The 23,293-nt window shown below is 46.3% G+C and overlaps 1 protein-coding gene across 2 annotated transcripts in view; it reads left to right on the top strand.

Moving 5' to 3' along the window:
* Positions 1-22,959, top strand: part of SMOX (spermine oxidase) — a 57,570-nt gene extending 34,611 nt beyond the window's left edge. Inside the window, exons 3-7 of one of the 2 annotated variants that reach the window (XM_051617348.1) lie at positions 1,362-1,588; positions 10,533-10,706; positions 12,860-13,559; positions 20,606-20,766; positions 22,443-22,959. In XM_051617348.1, the coding sequence (XP_051473308.1) occupies positions 1,362-1,588; positions 10,533-10,706; positions 12,860-13,559; positions 20,606-20,766; positions 22,443-22,580 (1,400 nt within the window). In that variant the 3' untranslated portion in view covers positions 22,581-22,959. The remainder of the gene's footprint in view (positions 1-1,361; positions 1,589-10,532; positions 10,707-12,859; positions 13,560-20,605; positions 20,767-22,442) is intronic. The other variant, XM_051617349.1, reaches the window with a different exon arrangement.
* Positions 22,960-23,293: the final 334 nt, after the last annotated feature.

Raw genomic sequence — 23,293 nt, 5'->3', positions numbered from 1 at the left:
AGGCTTTAAAACAGTTAGCTTTGGACTTCTGAGAATCTGCAAAAATGTGGGTGGAGGACCTGACCCAAGCTTATTTTTAGCACCTCGTTTTCAGCTGCTGAACATCTCCCTGTGCTGTCAGCCGAGTTGTGTCTGTGTGGGCTTTTGGGGGGGTCAGAGTCCTGGTGCAAACCCTCTTAGCTATAAGGAAGGGAGAAATTGGGGCTGGCCAAACTCTTTGTGTTTTGCAGGCAGAGTATAGGTGATGAAGACTAAATGTGTTTGGTGTTTAACCTGACAGTGCATCTTTTTAAAGAACCTGTTTTAAATGTTCAAAGGCATAAATAATAAAATATAATGTATATGCTCATTTGGGGAGTGGAAATGCATTTTTATGTTGCATTTAATTTGTTATATTTGTAAATAACATGCATTTTTAATCACAGGACAAGGCTAAGTATGCAGGCCAATGTTGCTATCTCAGGGTAATCCAAGTTTTTCTGCATCTCCCCCATGTAGGTGCTTTTCTTCCTGTGTCTGGGTATCCATCCTCTCTCCTTGAATACAGTGGATGTTTCATAGAATCACAGAATAGTTTGGGTTGGAAGGGACCTTCAAGATCACCTAGATCCACCCCCCTGCATGGGCAGGAACACCTCCCACCAGCCCAGGCTGCTCCAAGCCCCATCCAACCTGCCCTTCAACACTGCCAGGGATGGGGCAGCCACAGCTTCCCTGGGCAGCCTGGGCCAGGGTCTCACCACCCTCACAGGAGAGGATTTCTTCCTAATGTCTAACGTAAATCTCCCCTCTTTTATAGTCTTTAGGTATTCTATTCTTTTCCTAAATCTGTATTATTTATCTGAGTGTCCCTATAGTTCTTTGTTCAGTAGTGCAGTGTGGCTTCTTACAGCTCTTTTCCTTCCCACGCCCCTTTTACTAGTACAGGATTTGTGCTGCAACAGGAGCAGTACATCCTCTGCTGTCTGGTCATGTTCCTACATGCAGGTTTAGAGCAGATGATTTAGAAAGGCCAGGTAGAAAGGACAGAGCAGGTAGCAACAATTATGGTAAGAACTGGGAACCTAGAATGTTCTGAACTTCGTCTGAAGTATCAGAGGTGTGTCACTGTGATGTATCTTTATTGGAAACATCCCATCCTTCCAGAACTGTCTAAACTTGTATCCTGAAGGACTGTTTTGAAGAACACTGGCATTGCCCTCGTCTAACAGAGAAAGCTCCATTGAGTGATGTTCAAACATGTGTTGTCCTTGGGCAGTTGTTCTGCTTTTGCTCATGTACATTTTATTTAGGGCTAAGTGTGACAAGCTTTCAGGAAAATGGGCTTCAATAACTACTTGGCTTGGTTGACTCTCCTGCAGGGCACGCCACTTTTGAACTGGGAGCTACGTGGATTCATGGTTCACATGGAAACCCAGTCTATCATCTAGCAGAAGACAATGGTTTACTTGAAGAGACTACCGACGGCGAGAGAAGTGTCGGACGGATCAGTCTTTACTCCAAGAATGGGGTGGCTTATCATCTTACCAACAACGGGCAAAGGATCCCGAAAGATGTGGTTGAAGAATTCAGTGATTTATACAACGAGGTTGGTATTCAGCTGCTTTGTCAGGTTGCAGATTTGCCTGAAACAGTGAGACCCCTTGACAGTTACCATGTCCCGGGTAGAAAACCAGTTATGTTTTTAGTTTCCTTGCAAGAAACCAACACCGAGTTTGCTCTCATGATGTGGGATTAACTCACTGTTGTTAGGAAGAACAATCTTTCCACATTTGTTATCAATTTAATCACTTCCAGCAACTCTTGCTGGGGAGATCCAGTCATTTGCTCTATAAATTTGCTACTTAATTGGAAGAGTAGAGGAGGGATCAAATTGCTGAACAAAGCAGAACACAAAACCTTAGCAACCACTGGCTAAGTATTGTAGCCCTGTGACATTTTATTGATGTTATAAATGCCATAGTGTGCTGTGTCGTATGCCAAAGTGCCAGTGTTGTAGGAATGGCAAGTGTTCTTGCATCAGCAGGTAAGGACCATCTTTGCTGGCAGATTCAGACCGGTGTGGATTTCAGTTTCAGGTTATTTTAACTTCTTTTGGTCGATGTTCGGTGGTGTCCTCTTCAGGTCAGTGTAGGTGGGGCCCTGGGTATGTGAAAGAAGAGCCGAATAGGAAAGATACCCCAATCAACCAACTGCAGAGAAAGAGCTTAAAAATACTAAGAAGCCTGCAAGATGTTTAGTGGAAAGCTGTGATTCCATGTTTAGTGGAAAGATGAGCCTTTGCTGAAAAAGCAACGAAGCAACGTCAGACAAAAAAAGGCCAAATTTACTTGGATGTAACTTGGCACTGCTGCTGTCATCCTAGTAGTTCTTTCAGAGGGAAAAGGGGGTTTCTTACTGATTTGTGTGTTGAAATGATATTAGTTTTGTCTGCTTTCAGTAGGAAGGTCTGGCCACAGGTGGAGTGGAGTGAAGGCAGCTTGCCAGAGTTAATGATGATTATTCCCTGCAGTATTTTAGTGTCACTTCTAAAGTGCATTTAGAGGGGATCAATGGAGAATGTCCAGTCCTCCAGGTAGTGTGACCTCTCAGTGGATTGTATAAAACTGTATTGTTTTCATGAGGCTGTAGCAATAACTAAAACCTTCAGATTTTCATTTGGCAGTGACCTTCACCAGTATTTGATGCTTGGCTAAACACACACTAAGTTCAGGTTAGTCTTGCATGCTTCATGCTTAAAAAAATATGTCCATGAGCGTTTAGAAAGCCACCAAGAGAAAGGTCACTGAAGAGTTATCAATAATTGACTGGGGAGCAGAAATGGGGGTTATTTTTTTTTGTTTGAAAAGATTTTTGATACTGACCTGGGTCTCTGATCTCGCATGTGTGGTGGGATAGCACAGATTGCTCCTGGGGAGATTCCAGTTGGACACAAGAGGTAAATTTTACACCATGAGGACAATCAAACGTTGGAACAGTCTCCCAAGTGGCAGATGCCCCCACATTGGACAGTTTGAAGTCTCAGCTTGACAAGGTGCTGAGCCATCTCATATCAACTAGAGTAGTACCTAGAAAGGTTGGACCAGATAATCCTTGAGGTCCCTTCCAACCTGGCATTCCAGCTTTAGAGAGGGGTAGTTAGAATTTCAAAGAAACCCTGCTATGGAAGAAACTTAGCAACCCGTGGCAAGGAGGAAATTCTTCTTGGACAAACGCAGGTGGAGAGAATTCAATCTGAACAAATTTTTCATATTACTGGATTGAAAACAGAGCCAGAGACAGCCAGGAAAAAAAACCCACAAAAGACAGGTGAGATGTGGGTGGGGCAAGATGAACAGCAAATAAGACTAGAAAAGAGAGAGGGAGCAAGTGAAAATGCTGCTGTGAGCAGCATTATTGATGTGAATGGCACAGTGCCAGCCTGCATGCAGGGCTTGGTGATCAGCCTGTCTCAAAGATGACAGGAAAATCTCCAGCAAAGGGAGGGTGTCAGAGGCAGGGGGACTCTGAAATAAGAATACAAAGATGAGAGCTGCTTAACTTTGAGATACAGCCAATAAGACAAAGGCTGTAACAAGGTGTGAGTGTTTCAGAAAGGATTAATTTGGTAAATACACCCATTTACATTTTTTTTTTTTAAGCCAGGGAAAAGGGGGCAGCCAGTGACATGAGAGAACAACACATTAAAAGTTAATCTTCTTTATGCAACACATAATTAGCTTATTGTTGCCACAGGATATCTTTATCACTAGGAGACAGAAAAGGCTTTCACATTTATGGGTTGTAAAAATGTCTACAGCTACTTTCTGAGATAAAAAAAATATGTAAGGGGCAGCTTAAGCCAAGAAGGGGACAGCAGCCAAGCTCCTGATTGCTGTTGCTGGGGAGGTGCTTTCTCTGTCTCCCTTCAGAGTGTGGTGGAATTTCTTGCAGAGGCAGCTCATGGTTTTGTTGAGCTTCTTGCCTCAGCCTCTTTGGGGTGTCAGAGGGGGTGATCTTTAGGGATTGAAAACAGCTGACTGTGGTTTCTTCCTGCTCTGTGTAGGAAAAGTGAGAATTAAGGCAAGCTACATGATCTCCTGAAAATCCCCTGTTTAAATAAGACTGTATGAAATAGAAGTGCTCCGGTGGGGGAGCAGTTTCCGAGCATGGGCAGCAGATGTGTGGCTTTGGGAACCTTCTCCTGTGCAATCCAGTGCAGAGAATGTTTCTGTTTGCACATGCTGAGTCTGTCTGGTGCATTTCTGAGTCCCTGACTCACCCAGCAGTTTTTTTGCATTTTCAGTGTAATCCATTCTGTCCATTTATTTTCATCCTAGCTGGCCAATACTCTCTTGCTTTGACTGGTGATGAAGTGGATACTAGGGAGGACCAGCAGAAGTTTGGTCTTCAGTTCTGCATCTCTGCTTTTTTGAAGTCAGGTTTTTTGAGAGGTTTTGTTAAAATGCCTTGAAATTGTTCAGGATAAAAAGCCATCTTACAGCTCACCCTGAGGTCAGGCTCCTCCCTTGCCTCATAGGAGCTCCAAGACCCTTCTCAGAGTCTAGGAATCATAGGATAGTTTGTGTTGGAAGGGACCTTCAAGATCAACCCCCCTGCATGGGCAGGGACACCTTCCACTAGACCAGGTTGCTCCAAGCCCCATCCAACCTGCCCTTCAACACTGCCAGGGATGGAGCAGCCACAGCTTCTCTGGGCAACCTGTTCCAATGTCCCACCACCCTCACACTAAAGAATATCTTTCTAATGTCTCACCTAAATCTCCCCTCTTCCAGTTTTAATCCGTTACCCCTTGTCTTCTCACTCCCTGCCCTTGTTCAAAGCCCCTCCCCACCTTTCCTGTAGCCCCTCCAGGCACTGGAAGGTGCTCTAAGGTCTCCCTAGAAACCTCACAGGAGCAGCACCTTGGCTGCATCTTGCACTTTAGCAGAGGCTGAGCTAGCAAAGGTTGTAACACACGCTGTCCTGACTGGAGAAAAAACAACCATCAACCACATGATGAATGCAAAGCCTAATCAGGAGCACTGGCATCAAGAGTGGAAAATGTACTCCTGAATGAACGGGGCTAAATTTGTCTCAGTTTCAAGTGCCTGCCCCCCTGCACAGCCGGCTCCCTTCCCATGCACTCACACACTGCCCTTCTTTTGCTGCAGCTGCTGCCACGTGCTTAGGCTGGAGCATTTGACTTCAGCTCTTCTTCTCCATCTGTGTCTCTCCAGCCCAAATTACCCTGGCATCTGGAAACCCAATCCTAGTGAATTCCAAGTGCAGAGGGTCTCCCTCGAGTGTTTTACGTGGGTGTGTGGAGCCACTGAAGCTGGAGCCTGGCAAGGCAAGGTCTCTCCTCTGTGTGCTGGAATTTTACTGGTGTGAAGGCAAGGCACCCCAGTACATCCAGAGCTTTGCCTGACTCGTTCATTTGGAAAGTCCTTACCCTTTTTCCAGGCACTTATCCAATCTTTTTTGGCTGGCTTCTTCTACTTCAGTACAAGTTTTGCTTCTTTTTGTTTGCAGTAGCCTGAATTTTTAATAGCTGTAGGGATGCCTCACAGAAGCCTTTATTTGGTTATGAGGAAGCTGAGCAGCAAGACTGCTCAGCTCTTCATTTCTGTAGGAGAAAGTTCCCTGTGAGAGGCTCTCCTAAGTGAGAGAACTGCATTGGAGTCAGGCACGATCTGTCACGAGCTGGTGACCGAGGTGACCCAAGCCCTCCTTGCAAACTAAACACTGCTAGCAAGGAGTGTCTCCAGTCCTGCTGAGCAGCTGCCTTCATTTCCAACCACACTTTGCCAAGCAATGCTCCATGAGAAAGGGCATCGAGCCTGCTGTGGGCAGGACAGCTCTCCAGCCACTGTTGTTTTAAAACTATCCTTCTTATAACATGTACTGTGTGGGGCTGGCACTGCTCAGGGTCATCATCAGTCCATTAGGTCAGTCTCTCAGAGGAAGGGGACACCAGCTCTGGAAGGTTCCCCAGGGTGTCATGTCCATGCCACATGTTCATAATCTTCTCGCCATCCTCTCCACTCCTTCTAGGATAACTGGGGGGGATTTGTCCTCTGCCTGCTTATACCACGTCGGCATGACCCTCCAAGAAAAGGGACAGGAGTGTCACCTTTGAGGATATTGTGTGCAGCTTGAGTGTCTTTGTGAGCGTGTAACTGCTGGGAAAATGTGAGTAGGGACAATCCATCTCAGAGTTGCTCTTAAATCCTCATTTCTCTCACCACAGAGGTATTTAAGGCCAACTCTCAGGTATTTGTGAAGGATAGGAGGGAGGTGGTGAGCGTGACAAGTTAAATGCAGGTGAAAAATCCCACTGCTTTGACTGCCCAAGAATTTCACAGTACCTTGCCAGCCTGATTTAGAAAACGTGCCTATTTTTAGTTAGGCTTTTCAGGGAGGCTGTGGTCCCTAAAGACCTCCTTCACAGGAACCCTCTCTTTAACAATCAGCTAATTAATGGCCCTGTTATCTGTCAGCTTTCTCCTGTGTGCTGTGCAGCTTCTGGGGAAGGGATGCAGCCAAAGAATGGCAGAGTTTTCCACCCTTCTCACCCCCACCCTCTGCTGGGCTCCCTGCCATCCCCAATTAAGCTCCAGTACCTTGTGTTACCGTAGAAAGCAGGAGCAAAGGGCCACCAAGAGTCACCATTCCCTCCCTGCCCCTCTATTGCACTGACAGATGTCTGGCCTGGTGACAGCATGCACCTTTCTCCATCAGGGAGTTTTGACTGACCGGGGATTAAGTCACTGTAGTTTTTAAGCCAAGTAAGGAAAAGACAATGCTAGGGATCGTCACTGGTGCTGGCAGGAAGGAGCGTGGATTGGGATGTGCTTTCCTGACCTCCTTCAGTGCTGAAAAACTTCTTTATTTAGATTTGTTGTTCCTAAGAGACTGCCTCTTCCTGTGGTGGAGGAGCATGGATGTAGTAAACATGTGTAGGTGGAAGCCTCAAGGTAGCAGGGAGGACATCCCTGATGGAGCCCACGTCGTCTGCAGACACCCTGGTTGTGGGATGCCACAAAACTGGTCAGAAGGAAGACAGATCTAAGCTGAAGTAAAGATGTGTCAATATTATGACCATTCAGTTAACTCTTAATTTCTGACCTTCAGTCCCATTTCCCCACAGAGCTGTAAGTAAACCCTCAGAGTTAGGGATGGGAATCTGCACAGGATGACTAGCTGCTTGAGATCTTCTGGTCATTTGCTTCTGCTGGTGGTTCTTGCAGAGAGGCTTCTAGGACCAGTTATTCTGCCCAAACCCAGAGGAGTCATAGAATCACAGACTGGTTTGGATTGGAAGGGACCTTCAAGATCATCTAGTTCCAACCCCCTGCATTGGCAGGGATACCTCCCACTAGACCAGGTTGCTCAGAGCCCCATCCAACCTGCCCTTCAACACTTCCAGGGATGGAGCATCCAGTGGTTCCTTTCATCTGCACAGAGGAGCCTCCCCAGCTTTCCACAGGCCTTCACACCAGAGCTATCCTAGCAATAACTTAGGAACAATTTTAAACAGAAGCTTGTGCTTCATCCTTTTAATAAAGATACATTCTGCATATATAACTTCCCTGGGCAACCTGTGAACTTTACAGTGAGAAGTACTGAGATCACTGTCCTGGGATGTGAGTTTGCCAGTGGAAGGAGCTGGGAGTTGATGCAGCCTGTGCATATTTTTTCTTCCTGCTTGTATCAGTTTTGTGACATTAGAAAAGGGAGATCAGTCTGGACTGTAGATGTTGTGGCTCTCCTTGCTGGTGGACACAGTGCTGTCAGTTTAGATGCATGAATATTTTGTAGAAGATAATCAGAATCTTTCAGGTGGTTCTTGACGCTACCTTTCACCAGGCTCTTTGAGTTAAATCCCACCTGAACCCTTCCTGGAACCCTTGTGTCATCACATCATGAAGAAGTGATTGAAGAAGAATGTGTTTTCAAATCTCACACATCCCTGTTCCCAGTGATTTCAGAGGTAGTTCCATAGGCATGATGATACTTTCTGACACTGTAATCAGTTTCCCACCTGGAGAAACAAAGGCCAGGTTACTTCAACTCCAGACAACACAATTCTGCTCGTTCTTCATTAGAAAACTGCTGTAAATGGGCTTTGTAGTGAACCTCTTCTATAACTTTTTAAATGTGTTTTGTTTGCTGCGTGTGTACATTAAAGAACTGGTGACAGAACAAGAGGAAATGGCCTCAAGCTGCACCAGGGGAGGTTTAGACCAGACATTAGGAGGAACTGTTTCACTAAAGGGTTGTCAGACATTGCAATATGCTGCCCAGGGAGGTGGTTGAGTCGCCATCCCTGGATGTGTTTAAAAGATGTGGTGCTTGGGGACATGGCTCAGTGCTGGACTTGGGAGAGTAGGTTTAATGGTTGGACTGGATGATCTTAACCTAAGTGGTTCTGTGATTCTGTGAAAGAACACATTTCCTGCATCTTTTTGATTTTGTTATTATGACAATGTATCTCTTAAGGTAGGACTTGCTGTTGTTTCTCCCCTTGCCTACAACAGCTTTGCCTTCTGTTCTTCATCAAATGGTTCAGCACCTCCAGGAAGAGAAAAGCAAAGAAGTAACAGGGATCCTGAGAAAAAAATAAATCCTGGTGGTGATAATACTTCCCTGCTGTCTGACTGATGGAATGACATATATAGGAAAGACTTCATTTGATATTTACAGCACAGAGAACTGTGCATTTCTCTCTTTTCTCTTGGGCAATAAAGAATACAATGGTTAATAAAAACATACCCATGGCTGCCTTATCCTTTTTGGCCAAATGGTAGCTGGGTTTTAGCACAGCTTTGCTTGTCTTGTGCATGTGTTATCTGCTTATGGTGTGCAATCAGCTTAGGGAAGCTGAGCTGCATTATGCTGACGCAAGGTCTCTGCAGCTTGGACTTGCTGGAAGTGGTTTGGGCCTCAGAAATCTGTGGGTCTGAGAACTGTGGGATGTTGAAGCTGCTGAAGAGCTTTTGCTGCTGCAGAACAGAGAAGACATTCTTTCTTTTCCTTTGCTGGAAGCCTTCATGCTCTAGAGGACATTGGTCTCCACCTTTCTTGTCTGGAAATCCCCTTGGAAAGGCTGTGTCCCAGTCAGTGTCACAGTTCTCTTCTGTATTCAGCAGTTTCACTTATTTTTCCTGTGATTACTTCTCTGGCTTTGTAGTATATTTTCCCCTTTTTTCATTCTTTCAGTCATTTTTTTTCTTCAGTTTGCTTCTCATTCCTTACTTGTCCTTATCTACTCCTCTTCCTCCCTACACTCACAGACCTGCTTTCCCTTGCTCCTACCACTGTCATGCATCTTCCCTTGCTCCTTCCCCTTCCTCATCATCCTTCTTTTTTGCCTCCTCCCAATTCACTTTACTCCTAAAGCCCAAGAGAAAATCAAGCTTCTGGGGAGCACTGGGATAGGAAAGAACCAAACCATGGTGAATTAGCCATGTCAGCAGAGAATGGGAAGCTCTAGGAGCCTTTGAAGGAGCAGCTGCCACAATTCTGCCAGCTTCCTACCAGACACTGACCTCTGAGTGGAACTCCTTGGTATGTCTGAATGATGTGTCTCCAAAGAAGCATCATAAGTTGTAATCAAACCACCTTTGAGAAGAAAAACTTAGCAAGCAGGGATCTTGCCTCCATGCTTTTAAGAGTGCTCTGCACCCCTGTGGCATGATGTAAATGAGAAGGTGACTCTCTCTGGGCAAACAAGTCATGAATGGGATGAATTGCACTTCAGGGAGGCATCTTATAAAAGCTTTCCTGTGTTAAAAGATTCCTCACAGTTTTTCCAGGGATATGAAGGGCCATGATTTAACTGCTGGCTCTTCTGGCAATCCTACAAACAGAAGTTCTGGTTACTCCAGACAGCCACAAGCAGATGGCCAAGGTGGATGTTTTTTTTTCTTACTTTTAAGTAGTTTGTATGGTAGAACACTGGGGTTAAAAAAAAGAGATCTCTTCCAAAGAAGAACGATTTGTGAGAAGGGAATTTTTCTTGTGTGTCCTTCTCAGCCTGGCTGCTGGTGGGGGGCTAATGAGGAGATCTTTGTTTTCCATGGATCTGCACTGTCTTGTGCTCAACAAATGAAGTGTGTGTGTGTCCAAAATTCCTCTACTAAGCCTGTGTTGGATGCTTCCTATTTTTCAGGAGAAAAAAGAGAACTAAATATGAATCTGTTCCACTTCTATGTTACCCTCACAGTAAAGAAGCTTTTCTTTGTGTTTAACTTGAACCTCCTGAACTCCACGTTGTGCCCCTTGTCCTGTCATTGGACATTGCAAAAGAGAGAGTGGAGTGAGGGTGGTTACCTTTGTCTGGAGGGAAGGGTTGCTTCCTGCCTTCTAACCAGCACAACTGTGGGCACAGCTTGATGTGGCCTTGAAGCAGAGCCCACAATGACCTGCCAGAGCTGGACTCTGAAGTTGGCAAGAGGTGACCTGAGCCTGCTGGGTTTGGAGGGAGGAAAAAACATCCTGCTTGGGGCTTGGGTTCTGCTGTGACTCACGTTGTCCGTCTTTGGCAGGTCTATAACCTGACTCAGGAGTTCTTCCAACGAGGTAAACCAGTCAATGCTGAGAGCCAGAACAGTGTGGGCGTCTTCACACGGGACGTCGTGCGCAAGCGGGTCAAGGCCGATCCGGATGACACAGAGGCCGTCAAGAGGCTGAAACTAGCCATGATCCAGCAGTACCTGAAGGTGGGTGTGCAAGTCCTTGGGTTTGTTTTGTGGGTTTTTTAGCTTTTAGCAAAGAGCAGACAAATCTGGAACCTCAGCCAGCTGGTTAAGCCTTGCCCATCGCTGGGGAGTTGCTCCCTGGGGTCTCTTGTAGCTGGGACAGTTTGTGTTTATATTGATAGCTCTTTCTCATGAGGCCTGCAAGAAATAATGCTTTTTTTCCCCCCCTTCTTACCTTAATCTTACAGGTTTCTAATTAGAAGGGGCTTTCTAAGGCCCTGTGAAATTTTCTGGTTGGTTTAATCCTTTCTTACCACCTGAAGCTCCTCTGTTATTAGCTTCTTTTAGTAATGTCTTGTCTTCTGCCTTCTATCTGAAACCCCATGAACCTGCCCGAGTGTCTTTTACCCCCTTCTGCCTCTGCCCGTATCTTAGAGACCAGAAGAAATATAACTTTGATTCTAGTAATTTGCTGAAGAAATCCCTGGAAAGTTCTTTGAAGGAAAAGAAATAAAATCAAAGGTAGGTTGCATAAACCCATGTCCTAATCATCTCTCCCCATGGCTTCCCTAGTTGTTTTTATCTCCTTGATGCCTTGGCCTAAATGAGATCTCTGTGGGGTGAGGACTTAATGCTGCATCAAGCACTCCACAAGTAAAGTGTAACAGTCATTCCTGTTTCAATTATTATGACTTAAAGGCTTATGAAATGAGGCAGGGGAGGCAGCAGCACTCTGTGATGTGGGGAGGGGTGTGGTATTCACTAGTTACAGCTGGGAAGCTGAAAGAGAGAGAAATAAAGACCTAAAGGGCCTCACAGAGTGTGTGTGATGAAGCTGAGATTTGAACCCCAGTGTTCTGAGCACTGTTCTGGTATCTCAGTGCCCTGACCCAAGAGCTTGTATCACAGGGCATCTCCACTGCTGCTACAGGTTGCCACAGCCAGGGACTTTTCTGCAAGTCTTGCAAATCCCTTCTCATTTTTAAATACCTGAGAAAAACAAAGCTTCTGATACTTAAGGCTATCAGATCAGAGTGGTTGCTGAGAGAGTGGGGATTAACTGGTGTCTCAGGCAGAGCCAAGTCTTGGTAGTTGCCTGCTTTCCTCCCTGGCATTTTTCCTTCATGGTTGAAAGAATCAAATAGACTGCTTGTTATTTTCATGGTGTGGAGTGTCCTGTCTGAGCACCTTGTTCACTGGATACCTTCGCCCAGCACAGACATTCCTGCCCTGCACCAGGATGCTCCACAGGGAGAGGGTCTAGGCTTGCCAGGCTTCCAGACATGGTCATTAAAGCGTGGAAAGGTCTGGAAAACTGGCCGAAGGGTGAGGCAAGGAATTGTACTGTTCCCTTTGTCTAAAATGCTTAAAAGAATTGCAGTGTGTGAATCATTGTGACTCCAGTGATTTGAAGATTTTAAGATCACTGTGTCATGCATCAGTATTATCATTAGAAACTTATCACAGGACAGGCCAAACATCCTGCCTTTGTTCCAGGGATTGTTGGAAGCTAAGCCTAATACTCCTGCAAACATTAACCAACAGGTCCCGAATCTGAAGCTCTGAGAACCACATCAAGTGAATAAAACACAAGTGTCTCACATCTTGGCATTGCCCTTTTCTGTCTCCTTCAGTTCCTTCTGTGTTGGATCCTCTCAGATGGTTGGCTTGCTGATTGCTGACTGTTTGACAGCATGTTGAAAGCTGCAGACTGCAGAAATAGCTGCCAAAAGTTTGCCAGGGCTCCTTATGGGGACATTTACTAACATTGGAATGAGCATCTGATTAACATATCTCCAGCTTCTCTTGTAGGAGCACCAAGCAGCCAGTCCCTGGCCAGTGGAGTGGGTTTTAAATGATAGAAAACAGTCAGAACCCAGAATCTTGCAGGTACAAAGATGTCATCTCTGAACCTTTGCTGGTGCCACTGTGGCCCATGCAACCAGAGCTGGTGCAGCTTGTTAACGTGACAGAATGGTTTCTCTGGTTGGAAGGAAGGCTAAGGATTGATTTTGTCAGATCCTATGGTCAGACTCTTCTTTAATAGCAAAAATGATGTGGTTTAAGAGTGGGATTCAGGACTCCCAGCCTGTTCCTCTGTGCCCTTGGAATATTGTGCTGTGGCAAAGTGAGTTGCTCTGAGGCAATGTTGCTTTTGTGTTGCTTTTCCTCAGGTGGAGAGTTGTGAGAGCAGCTCCCACAGCATGGATGAAGTCTCACTCAGTGAATTTGGGGAATGGACCGAAATCCCTGGGGCTCATCACATCATTCCTTGTGGTTTCATTAAAATCGTGGAGATCTTGGCCCGCTCCATTCCCGAGTCTGTCATTCAGCTCCGCAAGCCGGTCAAGTGCATCCACTGGAACCAGTCGGTCAGCAAGGAGATTGAGAGGGTGGCTGACCACAACAGTGACCTCCCCGAGGAGGACAAGAGCTCTGACGTCTTCGTAGAGTGCGAGGACTGTGAGTTCATCCCAGCTGACCATGTCATTGTGACCGTGTCCCTGGGAGTCTTGAAGAAACGCCACGAGAGCCTGTTTCATCCCCGCTTGCCTGAGGAGAAGGTGATGGCCATCGAGAAACTGGGAATCAACACCACTGACAAGATTTTCCTGGAGTTTGAAGAGCCTTTCTGGAGCTCTGAATGCAACAGCATCCAGTTTGTCTGGGAAGACGAGGCAGAGAGTGAGAGCTTGACTTATCCCGAGGAGCTGTGGTACAAGAAGATCTGCGGCTTCGACGTACTCTACCCACCAGAGAGGTATGGCCATGTCCTGAGTGGCTGGATATGTGGAGAAGAGGCTTTGATCATGGAGAAGTGCGATGATGAAACTGTGGCAGAAACCTGCACTGAAATGCTACGTAAATTTACAGGTCAGCCATGCTCTGGTTCCTTTGGAGAGTGGAGAACAGAGGGAGGCTGGGGCTGGGGTGTTGAATAACCACCAGGAAGGAAATGCACTGCAGTAATTTTTAGTTCTTTGGCATTTTAGATCCCTTTGAATGGGCTATGCCTGGGCTTCCAGCATACCTCCTGCTTGGGTGTGCCTGAAAGCTATTTATACAGAGGGGCTGATAACCAGCTCAGGAAGTGGTGGGTAGAAGTGCTTGAGAATTTCACATCCTCTGCTTTATTTAATCACAAATAACTCTTCAGCAGCTGGAGCTGTCAGACCCGGGGCTTCTGAGGGCTGATTTCAGCTGTGGAAAGCAGCAATGCTCTTTTAGAAGGGAGTTGAACCTGTTCAGAGCTGAGATGTGGTGCTTGAATCACATCCCTGCCCTCCATTCAATGTGAGGCTATGTGGAAATCCCACTGGCTTGAATTTTCAAGTATCCATGATCTTGAGAGGTTCCATTTCACCAAAACCTTCCTGAACTTCAGAGGTTTCACGCATACTGAGAACACATCACGATAAAGGCAGCAGCTGAAGCAAGACAGACCTTAGGTCTATTAGACAGAGAAAATCCAGGATGAAATATCTAATAATAATACTTGAACACACTGGGCCTTAGTTTGTCTGCAGTTGCTTCCCAGGGGGTTGCAGACCTTCCCAAGGAAAGGCCTTCCTGTGCCTACAGTGTTAATTGAGGTCCTCTGATGGAGGATACTGTGTAAGTGCAAGTATCAGGTAGAAACACTGAAAGAAATACTGGTTGACTCGTTGCACTCTTGAAATGAAGATTTTGGATTTATGCATAGTTATGAGCACTTGCAGAATCACAAAATTGTCCTGGTTGGACGGGACCTTGAAGGTCATCAAGTCCAACCATAACCACATCCCCCTACCATAACCTAATCTACCCATTCAGTGCTTAAATCATGTCACTAAGCACTATATCTGCATTTCTTGTAAATACTTCCAGGGATGGTGACTCCACCACCTCCCTTATAAGAGCAGCATCCTCCAAGTTTAGATGTATTTTATGCTATTCTAGAGAGGGTTCCCATGATTAAGCTATTTATCTCTCTCTGCTAGCTCACATTATCCAAACCTCAGCACCCAGTGGGTTTCCAGCCTTATCTCTTGTCCATGGACCTCTAATTAACTGAAGAAATTTGCCTTCACAAGTGTAGCTTTCCCCTGTGCTCACAGAGCATTTGCTACCAACACCACAGACATGTAGAAAAAGGGTCCTGAAAGCTGAGGACTACCTGAGTAACTGGTTACTTCCAAAAAAAAAGGTTTTATGTTTTCCTGCTCTTTTCAGAAATCGTAGGGTAGTCAGTGGGTTCAGAAACCCTAATGCAGCAACCAAAACTGGATCCTGTTTCAGTGTGTTTGGTGTTGCATTTATGCTGGATGATGAGCCTGTGGCTCCCTTGCAGCCTGCAGGGAAGTAGGGTGGATGAGGGAACGTTTCTGCCTCCTGAGCTGTTTATTCTCAGTGGTGTTGGGTTTCCCTACCTTACATTTCAATGTTGGTGCCTACATGCCTTCTTTCCTCCTGACCTCAGCAGGCCAGCTGCTGCCCTAGGCAGGTGGAACAGGAGGCTCTTCTCTTTAAGTGCTGACATCTCCCAGAGTGGATAAACATCTTTCTTTGTTGCAGCTCTTCTTGCTTCAGACTTCTTTTATTTTTTCCCTAAAACACCTCGATTCATCAGTGGAAAATTGGCTCTTGGGGTCCTTCTTAGTTTGGCAGATGGGAGTATACTCTCCCTCTTCCTTCTCGGGCTCCTGCCCTGTTGTTATTGTTTGCCTGTGTTGGATGTTCCTCTCTTCCTCCCAGGATGGAAAAATGTTGGCACTGGTCATTGCTATGTGCTGCAGTTGCTGTTCCAGCTGGTTCTGCACCTGTTCCCTGTCCATCAGACTCTGTCTCAGCCTTCTGCTAATCCTGGGCTTTCTAACCCTGCAGAGTTTCAGACTGAATCTACCAGGGCCTAGCCCTGCAATCAACATTTTGTGCATCAGCTGAGAGGTGACCTCTCAGCTGCTGGAAACTACTAGTAGAAAACGTGTCCTTGGAGCACCCATTACACAACAAGACCTGATCCACCTTCTGCCCCAAAACCCCTGCTATTTTGTAAGAAACCTTTTCACAGGTCTCCCAGGATGGCCTTGCTGAGTTAGCTGGGTTTATCCTGTTACCCTTGTTCCCGTTTTCCCTAGCAAGTTCACAGAAGCAGCAGTTCCTCAAGGCTCATCTGGGCCAGGTGCCAGGCAGGCTGGAGTAGCAGGAGCATGCTCAGCTCTCCATGCACCTCCCATCTTCTTCACTAATCTATTTCATCAGGAGTGGGACAATGGGTTAGACCAGCTAAGGAGGTGGTTGAGGGGGGTGTTACGAAGCAACCTTCTGTCTGTGATCCAGCTGTAGTCATTTCTGAAAATGACTGCTCTCCTCTGGTCCAATTAGACCACCAAACCCAGCCTCTAAAGTGTTTCCCACCGCCCAACTTCATGTAAGTCAGCTAACTGAGCTGGGAAACTAGTCCTCCTAGGATCCTAAGCTCAGTGGGAAGAAAGACTCTTTGATAAGGCAGTTCACATCTTCCACACCTTGCTTGGTGCTCTGTGACATCTTCTTCAGAAGCTTTTCTCTGCTGAGTACAGAGAGAGCCTTACATTCAGCAATGAAAGCAGGTAGTAGGAGCCTTTAATGTTCACTTTGTCTTTCATGTTCAGGCTATAAAATCCCCCATGTTCTTATTTCTTACTCTTCTATTAAAGAACTAATGTATTAACCAGTTGGGTTCCCATCTTCAGCTGTGTTTTCCCAGTCCATTCCTCAGGGAGGCCTTTGCTTTGGCTTCAGAGGATTTTAGACCAGTCCTGTATTAAATGCATTCTTCTAGACTCATACTGAGAATTTCTCTCTGAGAGGTGACCTTACATTTCACATGCAGGTTAGTCTGGTGGATTATCTGGCTTTGCTGTGAAAAGCTCAGAGGATTGTTCTAACCTGAGAACCTCTGACAATTGCTGCTTTTCACAGCTGGATGGCTGAAAAGCAGGATCCTCTAAATCTGATTAAGTGAGATGCCTTCAAACAATTAGAAGTCTTGCTCTGTTTTCTTTGTTGGCTAAGCTCCCAGCATTAGAAACCAGAAGGTGGTAATTGCAGCCCTGGTCCCTTCTGAAGGACTCACTGATTTGTCAGGCTGCTGCTGGAGGTGCCCTGAGTTGTCCTCCCTGTCCTCCAGCTTTTTCTCTAGGGGGAAGGGCTCTCTTTTAGGTTCTGCATCATATCTGCTAGCCCTGTGCAGATGCTTGGGAGACCTTAATGTCACTTTTGTGTCTGGAGCATCTGCCTGTGAGGAAAGGCTGGGAGAGCTGGGGCTGTTCAGCTGAGTGAGAAGGAGGCTGAGGGGGGATCTCATCAGTGCTGATCAATATCTCCAGGGGGTGTCAGGAGGATGGGGCCAGACTCTTCCCAGGGGTGTCCTGGGACAGGACAAGGGCAATGGGCACAAACTGGAGCACAGGAGGTTGAACCTGAAGATGAGAAAATCCTTCTTTACTCTGAGGGTAACAGAGCCCTGGAACAAGCTGCCCAGGGAGGTTGTGGAGTCTCCATCCCTGGAGACATTCCAAACCCACCTGGACATGTTCCTGTGGGATCTGCCCTAGGGGATCCTGCTCTAGCATGGAGGTTGGACTAGATGATCTCCAGAGGTGCCTTCCCATCTCCCCTCCCCCATTCTATGATCCTGTAATTCAGTGTCTGTAGACCTGTGTGGGTAGTACCACTGATCTCTGTTGGCCTTGATGACATCTTAAACACCCTGCTGTCAGGTAGACAAATAAATGTGGGCATCTTAATTGAGATCTGTGAGTTGATTTTGTGGTAATCCTGTGTCTCATAATCAGCCCCATAACCAGTAACTCTGTAGCCACACCTTCCAGTAGCTGGATATAGACAAGATTGTCTGAAGCACATGGAGTTATCTTCTGTAACTTCACAAGTGGGAACCTGTGGCATAAAGGTATGTGCCTTCCTGTTTTAGTGAAGGCTAAAGTCCTTTTTTAGCCATTTTGTCTGTCTGTGGACAGTGGAAGCTTAGAAGTTTCCACATCTGCAGTAATTGTTGCCTTTATCTGTAGGTAAAGGCACATGTTTAACCATCTGTTTAAAGGCAGATGGAGAAAGTCCAATTAAATATGTTCCTTGGACACGTGTGGGCCTCCCAGTCTTTGTATTTTCTGTCTTGCAAACAAAAATTCAGGGTCAGAGCTTGTGTTATGTGTTCCCATCTGACCTTCAACCAAGCTGCTCCTGATTTTTCTCTTAGAAAGTGCATAAATGCAGAAGTGCAGGGGCACAGTAGTTGTGCAGTGGACACTTGGATCACGTGGTCTGATGTGCTGGAGAATCTTCAAGGAGCTCGTAAGAGCTGGCACATCTGCTCCTGGGGAAGGACACTGGCTTTGGTCCTGGGAGCTGTGCAGCTGCCATGTAATGTACCCAGGCTCCTCAGCCCTGCTCTGTGCTGGCAGCCTTCTGGGGCATCTCTGCAGGAGATCTGCCATCTGCCCAGGGCCACGTGCTTCATGTTGCTGTGCTGCAGCTTCCCTTGGGATGAAGTTGCTACCTGAAGATTAGTTGCCTGGTGGGAAGGCTGCTGCTTACCTGCTTCTGTACACAGGACAAGGTCATCCGTGGGAAGCACTAGAGAGAATCCCAGACTGGTTTGGAAGGGACCTCCAAGATCATCTAGTTCCAACCCCCCTGCATGGGCGCCTCCTGCTAGACCAGGTTGTTCAGAGAGAGAGTGAAGCTGTTGCTTTTACCAGTCTGAATGTTGCTTTATTAAATCTTGCTGGATTTATACGATTGTTGATGGAGCTGATGTCTCCACAGACTGTTTTGGTAATAAATTTCAGTCTTTTAGCAGATCTGTGGCCTCACCTGCAGACTGACAAGCCCTCACCTCCTTGCTTGTAACAGTGTGCCTCATGTTAACCCTCTTAGCAACATCCTGCTGGTGGACTCCTGTGTTGAAAATCATCTGAGTACCTTGACAGGGGAACAGGAGAACATGCACCAGCTACAGAAGACCCACCCCCAGCCCACTGCAGAGACTCCTTTTACTTGAAAATACATTGTGAGGTTGTTTTTGTGTAGTGCGGTGTGATGGATGGCTGCTTTGGCCCTGTTGGGTGTTGTGTTGTCTAACAGCTTCCATGGTGTGTTCTCCTGGGTTTTTCCACAGCCCTTCAAAATAAAACGTGATCATTTATTTCCTTGACGCATCTGAGAGCTCCCTTGGGCTTTTCACTTCCATCCCAGGCATTCCTGCTTTGAAGATTCTTGGAGGAGAGTGTTTTAGAGGCTTTGTTATGCTACGTTCTTATTCCTGAAACAACATTCAGCTGTAGGATGTGTTTTGTTTGCTGGGTATATTTATTTGCTAGTCCGTGCCATGTTTTTGTCTGAGGGTTAGTGGTTAGAAAGTGTTCAGTGTCCTCTGGCAAACCATCCAGGTGCCTTTGCTTGGTTCCAGCCTTGCATTTCATAGCTCTGATTGACATATGGTGTTCCTAAACTGTTGCTGAATGAGGGAAGTAACCTGCTCCTGATTTGAAGGAATTAAAGGCTGCCCCCTCCCTGGAAGTGTTCCAGGCCAGGTTGGATGGGACTTGGAGCAACCTGGTTTGTTGGGAGGTGTCCCTGCCCATGCAGGGGGTTGGATCTAGATGATCTTGAAGGTCCATTCCAACCCAACCCATTCTATGACTAAGTAATTCCTTAGTAGGACTAAATAATGCAGTGCCTCAGTAGTCTTTACAGTTTGATGTCTCCCTTTCTTAAATCCTGATGAAGAAAGAGAGGGAATTTGGATCATCTTCATAGCAGGCTAAGCATGCTGATGTGTGACAGTCAGGGTCTGGAGCAGGCACAGGAACTGTGCAAGGTGCAAACATGTCTCAGTAACTCTTGCTGCTTGTGCTGACAGTCTCCCAGAGTCTACTAGCTGAATCTTGCCTGGATGTGTGAGGTTGCCTCAAGGGTGGCCTCAAGAGTGGGTCTTAGGTCTCCTGCAGAGAGAATTTATCTTCACTGCTGTTCTCCGTGTCCTGTCTCCCCCTTCCTCTCCTGCCAAGCCAGATGCGGTCACGGGGCACCAACAGCTTCTTGGTCAATGACACTGAAATGTTCTCAAACCAGTCTAGAAAGAGGCTCTCCAATGTATGACCCTCCCTATTTCAGTTCTACTTGAGGCTCTTGTGGTACCAGCAGGTGGGCTGCCTTGGCCACAGTCCTGAATCCCATGTGGGATCCCCATCTTTGGGATGGGGACAGTGGCTGATAATGGCCCGAGCATTGGTTCACTCCAGTGTCCCTCACCTCTAGGTCTTACATCCCTTGAGGAGTGGAAATCCTACAGCAATCTGGAAATCCTACTTCCAGCCTCACAAGCCTTCTTTCCATGCCACGTACATCCCACAAAAATGGATCTGTTGGATTTTGGATTAATGCTGGGGAGTGACTGAGTAGCAGTTGGGGCAACAGAGGTGTTGAAAACTTTCAGACACCTTTTCCTGTGCACCCACACAAGGAGGATTTGCCTCCTAACACCCTTCTCTCCATTCCTCTTTGGAGGCACTCCTCTCTGACAAGACTGCCTAAGTGAGCACCACCATGGCAAATGAGACCAGGAAATGCTCTGCATTTTCAAACAAACTATCTCCAGGATTCCCTGAAGCTTTTCAGTCTCTTAGGAACAAAAGCATGTTAATGATCTTTCCCAAAATGGAAGGCAACTTGAGATTAAAAGGGAGGCTATTTCTGTTATGTAGATGATAAGAAGTCAGTAATAGAAAAGAGATCTGGTTTGAGTCTTCTTCCCTGTGGCCTGCAAGCTCTGCTAGGATGTATTTCCAATAAATCAGACTAAATACATGCCAGGCATTGCCAGGTTTTCTCTTGGACACAGTCTTAGTCTTTGTCTCCTCCTGTTTGTCACCCAGGGAATCCAAACATTCCGAAACCTCGCCGGATCCTGCGGTCCTCCTGGGGCAGCAATCCCAACTTTCGTGGATCCTACTCTTACACCCAAGTTGGATCTAGTGGGGCTGATGTAGAGAAGCTTGCTAAGCCACTGCCTTATGCTGAAAGCTCCAAAACTGCTGTAAGTATGACCCAGATTGGTTCTGTGTCAAAAAGGCTAACATGATGCTGGGCAGTGGGTTTTCTGGAGGGAGGCTGAAGGAAACAGTCTCTGGTTGGGCCTCTAATAGTGTATTTTCCAGTTTTTTTATTCCTTCCTTGTCTGGACAAATGATGTGTGTAGGATTTGACCTCTTCAGTGTGTCAGAGGTGCATGATAAAAGATCTTTCTGTGTTGGCAGTAGGGGATGAGGGAGGCCCCCTCCTTGGCTGAGGGACTCAAGCATTGGCAGAGGACAACAGATGTGCTCCTCAGACACTGGCTTTGCTTTCTAAATATAGCAAGGAGAGCAAGAGCACACGTGGAGATAATTACCCCAGCTCAGCAACATATTAAGCCAAACTCACTCCATCATTCTGGGTTGTGTGTCCAAATCCAAAGACAATGGTTGATGAATATGCAGCCTTCAAGTATCTGCTCAGTCCATCTCCTCTATCCAGAGCCTGAACCCATCATGTAATTTTGTGCAGCACAGAAATCTGTTTAAAAATAATCTTTCTCAGTAGTTCCCAGAGAAGAGAGGTAGGTGAAATTCCTGCTTCAGACCTGGGTTGGCAGGAGTTTAGCAAGCACCTAATTACTGATGTAAGAGGTAAGACACTGTGTCACTGTGGGTTTTGAAACACGACTATTTTTCCTTCTGAAATTGTGTCCAGAAGAAGAAATATTTAATGTACAAAAGGCTGAAGTATAATTCAGGGGATTAAGGAGAGAAGTTAAAAGAGAAAGAGGTGCTGAGTGACTCGTGCAGATTTGTTTGAGGTCGCTGGAGGTCATATCTGGCTCTGTGATGGTGCATCTGCCCTGCAAACAGCTCCTTGTGGGCATGACAGTGAGAATGAGCTTGGCCTTGGTAGACATGGAATCACAGAGTAGTTAAGGCTCCTCTAGACCAGCCCCCCTGCAGTGAGCAGGGACATCTTCAGCTAGATCAGGTAGCTCAGAGCCCCATCCAACATGACCTGGAGTGTTTCCTGGGATGGGGCTTGGAGCAACCTGGTCTAGTGGGAGGTGTTCTTGCCTATGCAGGGGGGTTGGAACTAGATGGTCTTGAAGGTCTTTTCCAACCCCAACCAGTCTGGGATTCTGTGGGGCATCTACCACCTCTCTGGGCAGCAGAGTTTCACCACCCTCCTTGTAAAATGTTTCTATCTAATGTCTAGTCTCAATCACTGAATGTGTGGGGTTGGAAGGGACCTTTAAAAGTCATCTAGTCCAGTCCCCCCTGCAGTGAGCAGGGACCTTTTTGACTAGATCAGGTTGCTCAGAGCCTCATCAAGCCTGACCTTGAATGTCTCCAGGGATGGGGCCTCCACCACCTCTCTGGGCAGCCTGTTCCAGTGCTTCACCACCCTCAGTGGAAAGAACTTCTTCCTAATATCCAGTCTCAATCTACCCTGCTCTAGTTTAAAGCCATCTACCCCTGTTTAAACATCACCCCTTGTCCTATCACAACAGGCCTCCTGGAACATGTGTTGTGCACCACATCAGGTTTTTCAAGAACCAGGACCCTCAAAACACTGCTGCCATCACTGGGGATGTGGGAGGGCACAGAGAGTTTTGTCTCCTTTTATCCTCACTCCTGCTCTCCTGTGAGCACAGCTGAGCTTCTTCTCTTCTCTTCTTCTCCTCTCCAGCCAATGCAGGTGATGTTTTCAGGGGAGGCCACTCACAGGAAGTATTATTCCACGACCCATGGTGCTGTGCTTTCTGGGCAGAGAGAAGCTGCTCACCTCATTGAGATGTACCAGGACCTTCTGCAGTGCCAGACCTGAAAAGCCCCGTGTTTGCAACCACCACCCACTCCCAAATCCTTGTACAGGTGTGTGGAGGGGTTCTTTTTTAATTTCAGTTCACAGTAGAACAGCCTTTATCTTTTCTATTTAAAAAAAAAAAAAAGCCCTAACTGTTTAAAAAAGTTAGTCATCACTAGCTTTGTTTCTGTGTGCTGGATTGTTAACAAGGAAGGGTGCTCCTTTTGTCTGGTAAACTGTCTCTTAGTCATTTTAATTTTAACTTCACTTTTGGTGCCTATCATTTAATATCTTTTTTTCCCCTTTCTGTATTGTAAGTGCCTTCTATACTAAAATAAATGTTGTAATAAAAAGAGTGGGTGCTTTGGTACTTCCTGGACACTTCACTCAATAACTTGCATCTCTGTTATTCAGTTTTTATTCAGGGTTTTTTCTGCCTTCCTACAAGGTTTGGAGTAGGAGGATCTTGAGATAGATTTGGATGCTCAATGGACTGGTTGGTATTAGCTGGTTTGTTCAAAGAGTTGCACCTCAGAGACACAGTCATGGTACAGATCAGCACAGAAATCACTCTGCATCACTGCATATATGACTCCCTTTGTCACCTGTCTGTGCAGAACTTTGTGCTTCAGGAAACCTGCCTACAGTTTGGTGGGGGAATTTGTCTTCCCTCTGGGTTCACTCAACTAGTCTGTGAGAAGTTATCAAAGGAATTCACAGAATCACAGAATTGT

Source organism: Apus apus, chromosome 4, assembly GCF_020740795.1.
Source record: "Apus apus isolate bApuApu2 chromosome 4, bApuApu2.pri.cur, whole genome shotgun sequence".
NCBI lineage: Eukaryota > Metazoa > Chordata > Aves > Apodiformes > Apodidae > Apus > Apus apus.
This window is presented reverse-complemented; position numbering and strand designations above follow the sequence as displayed.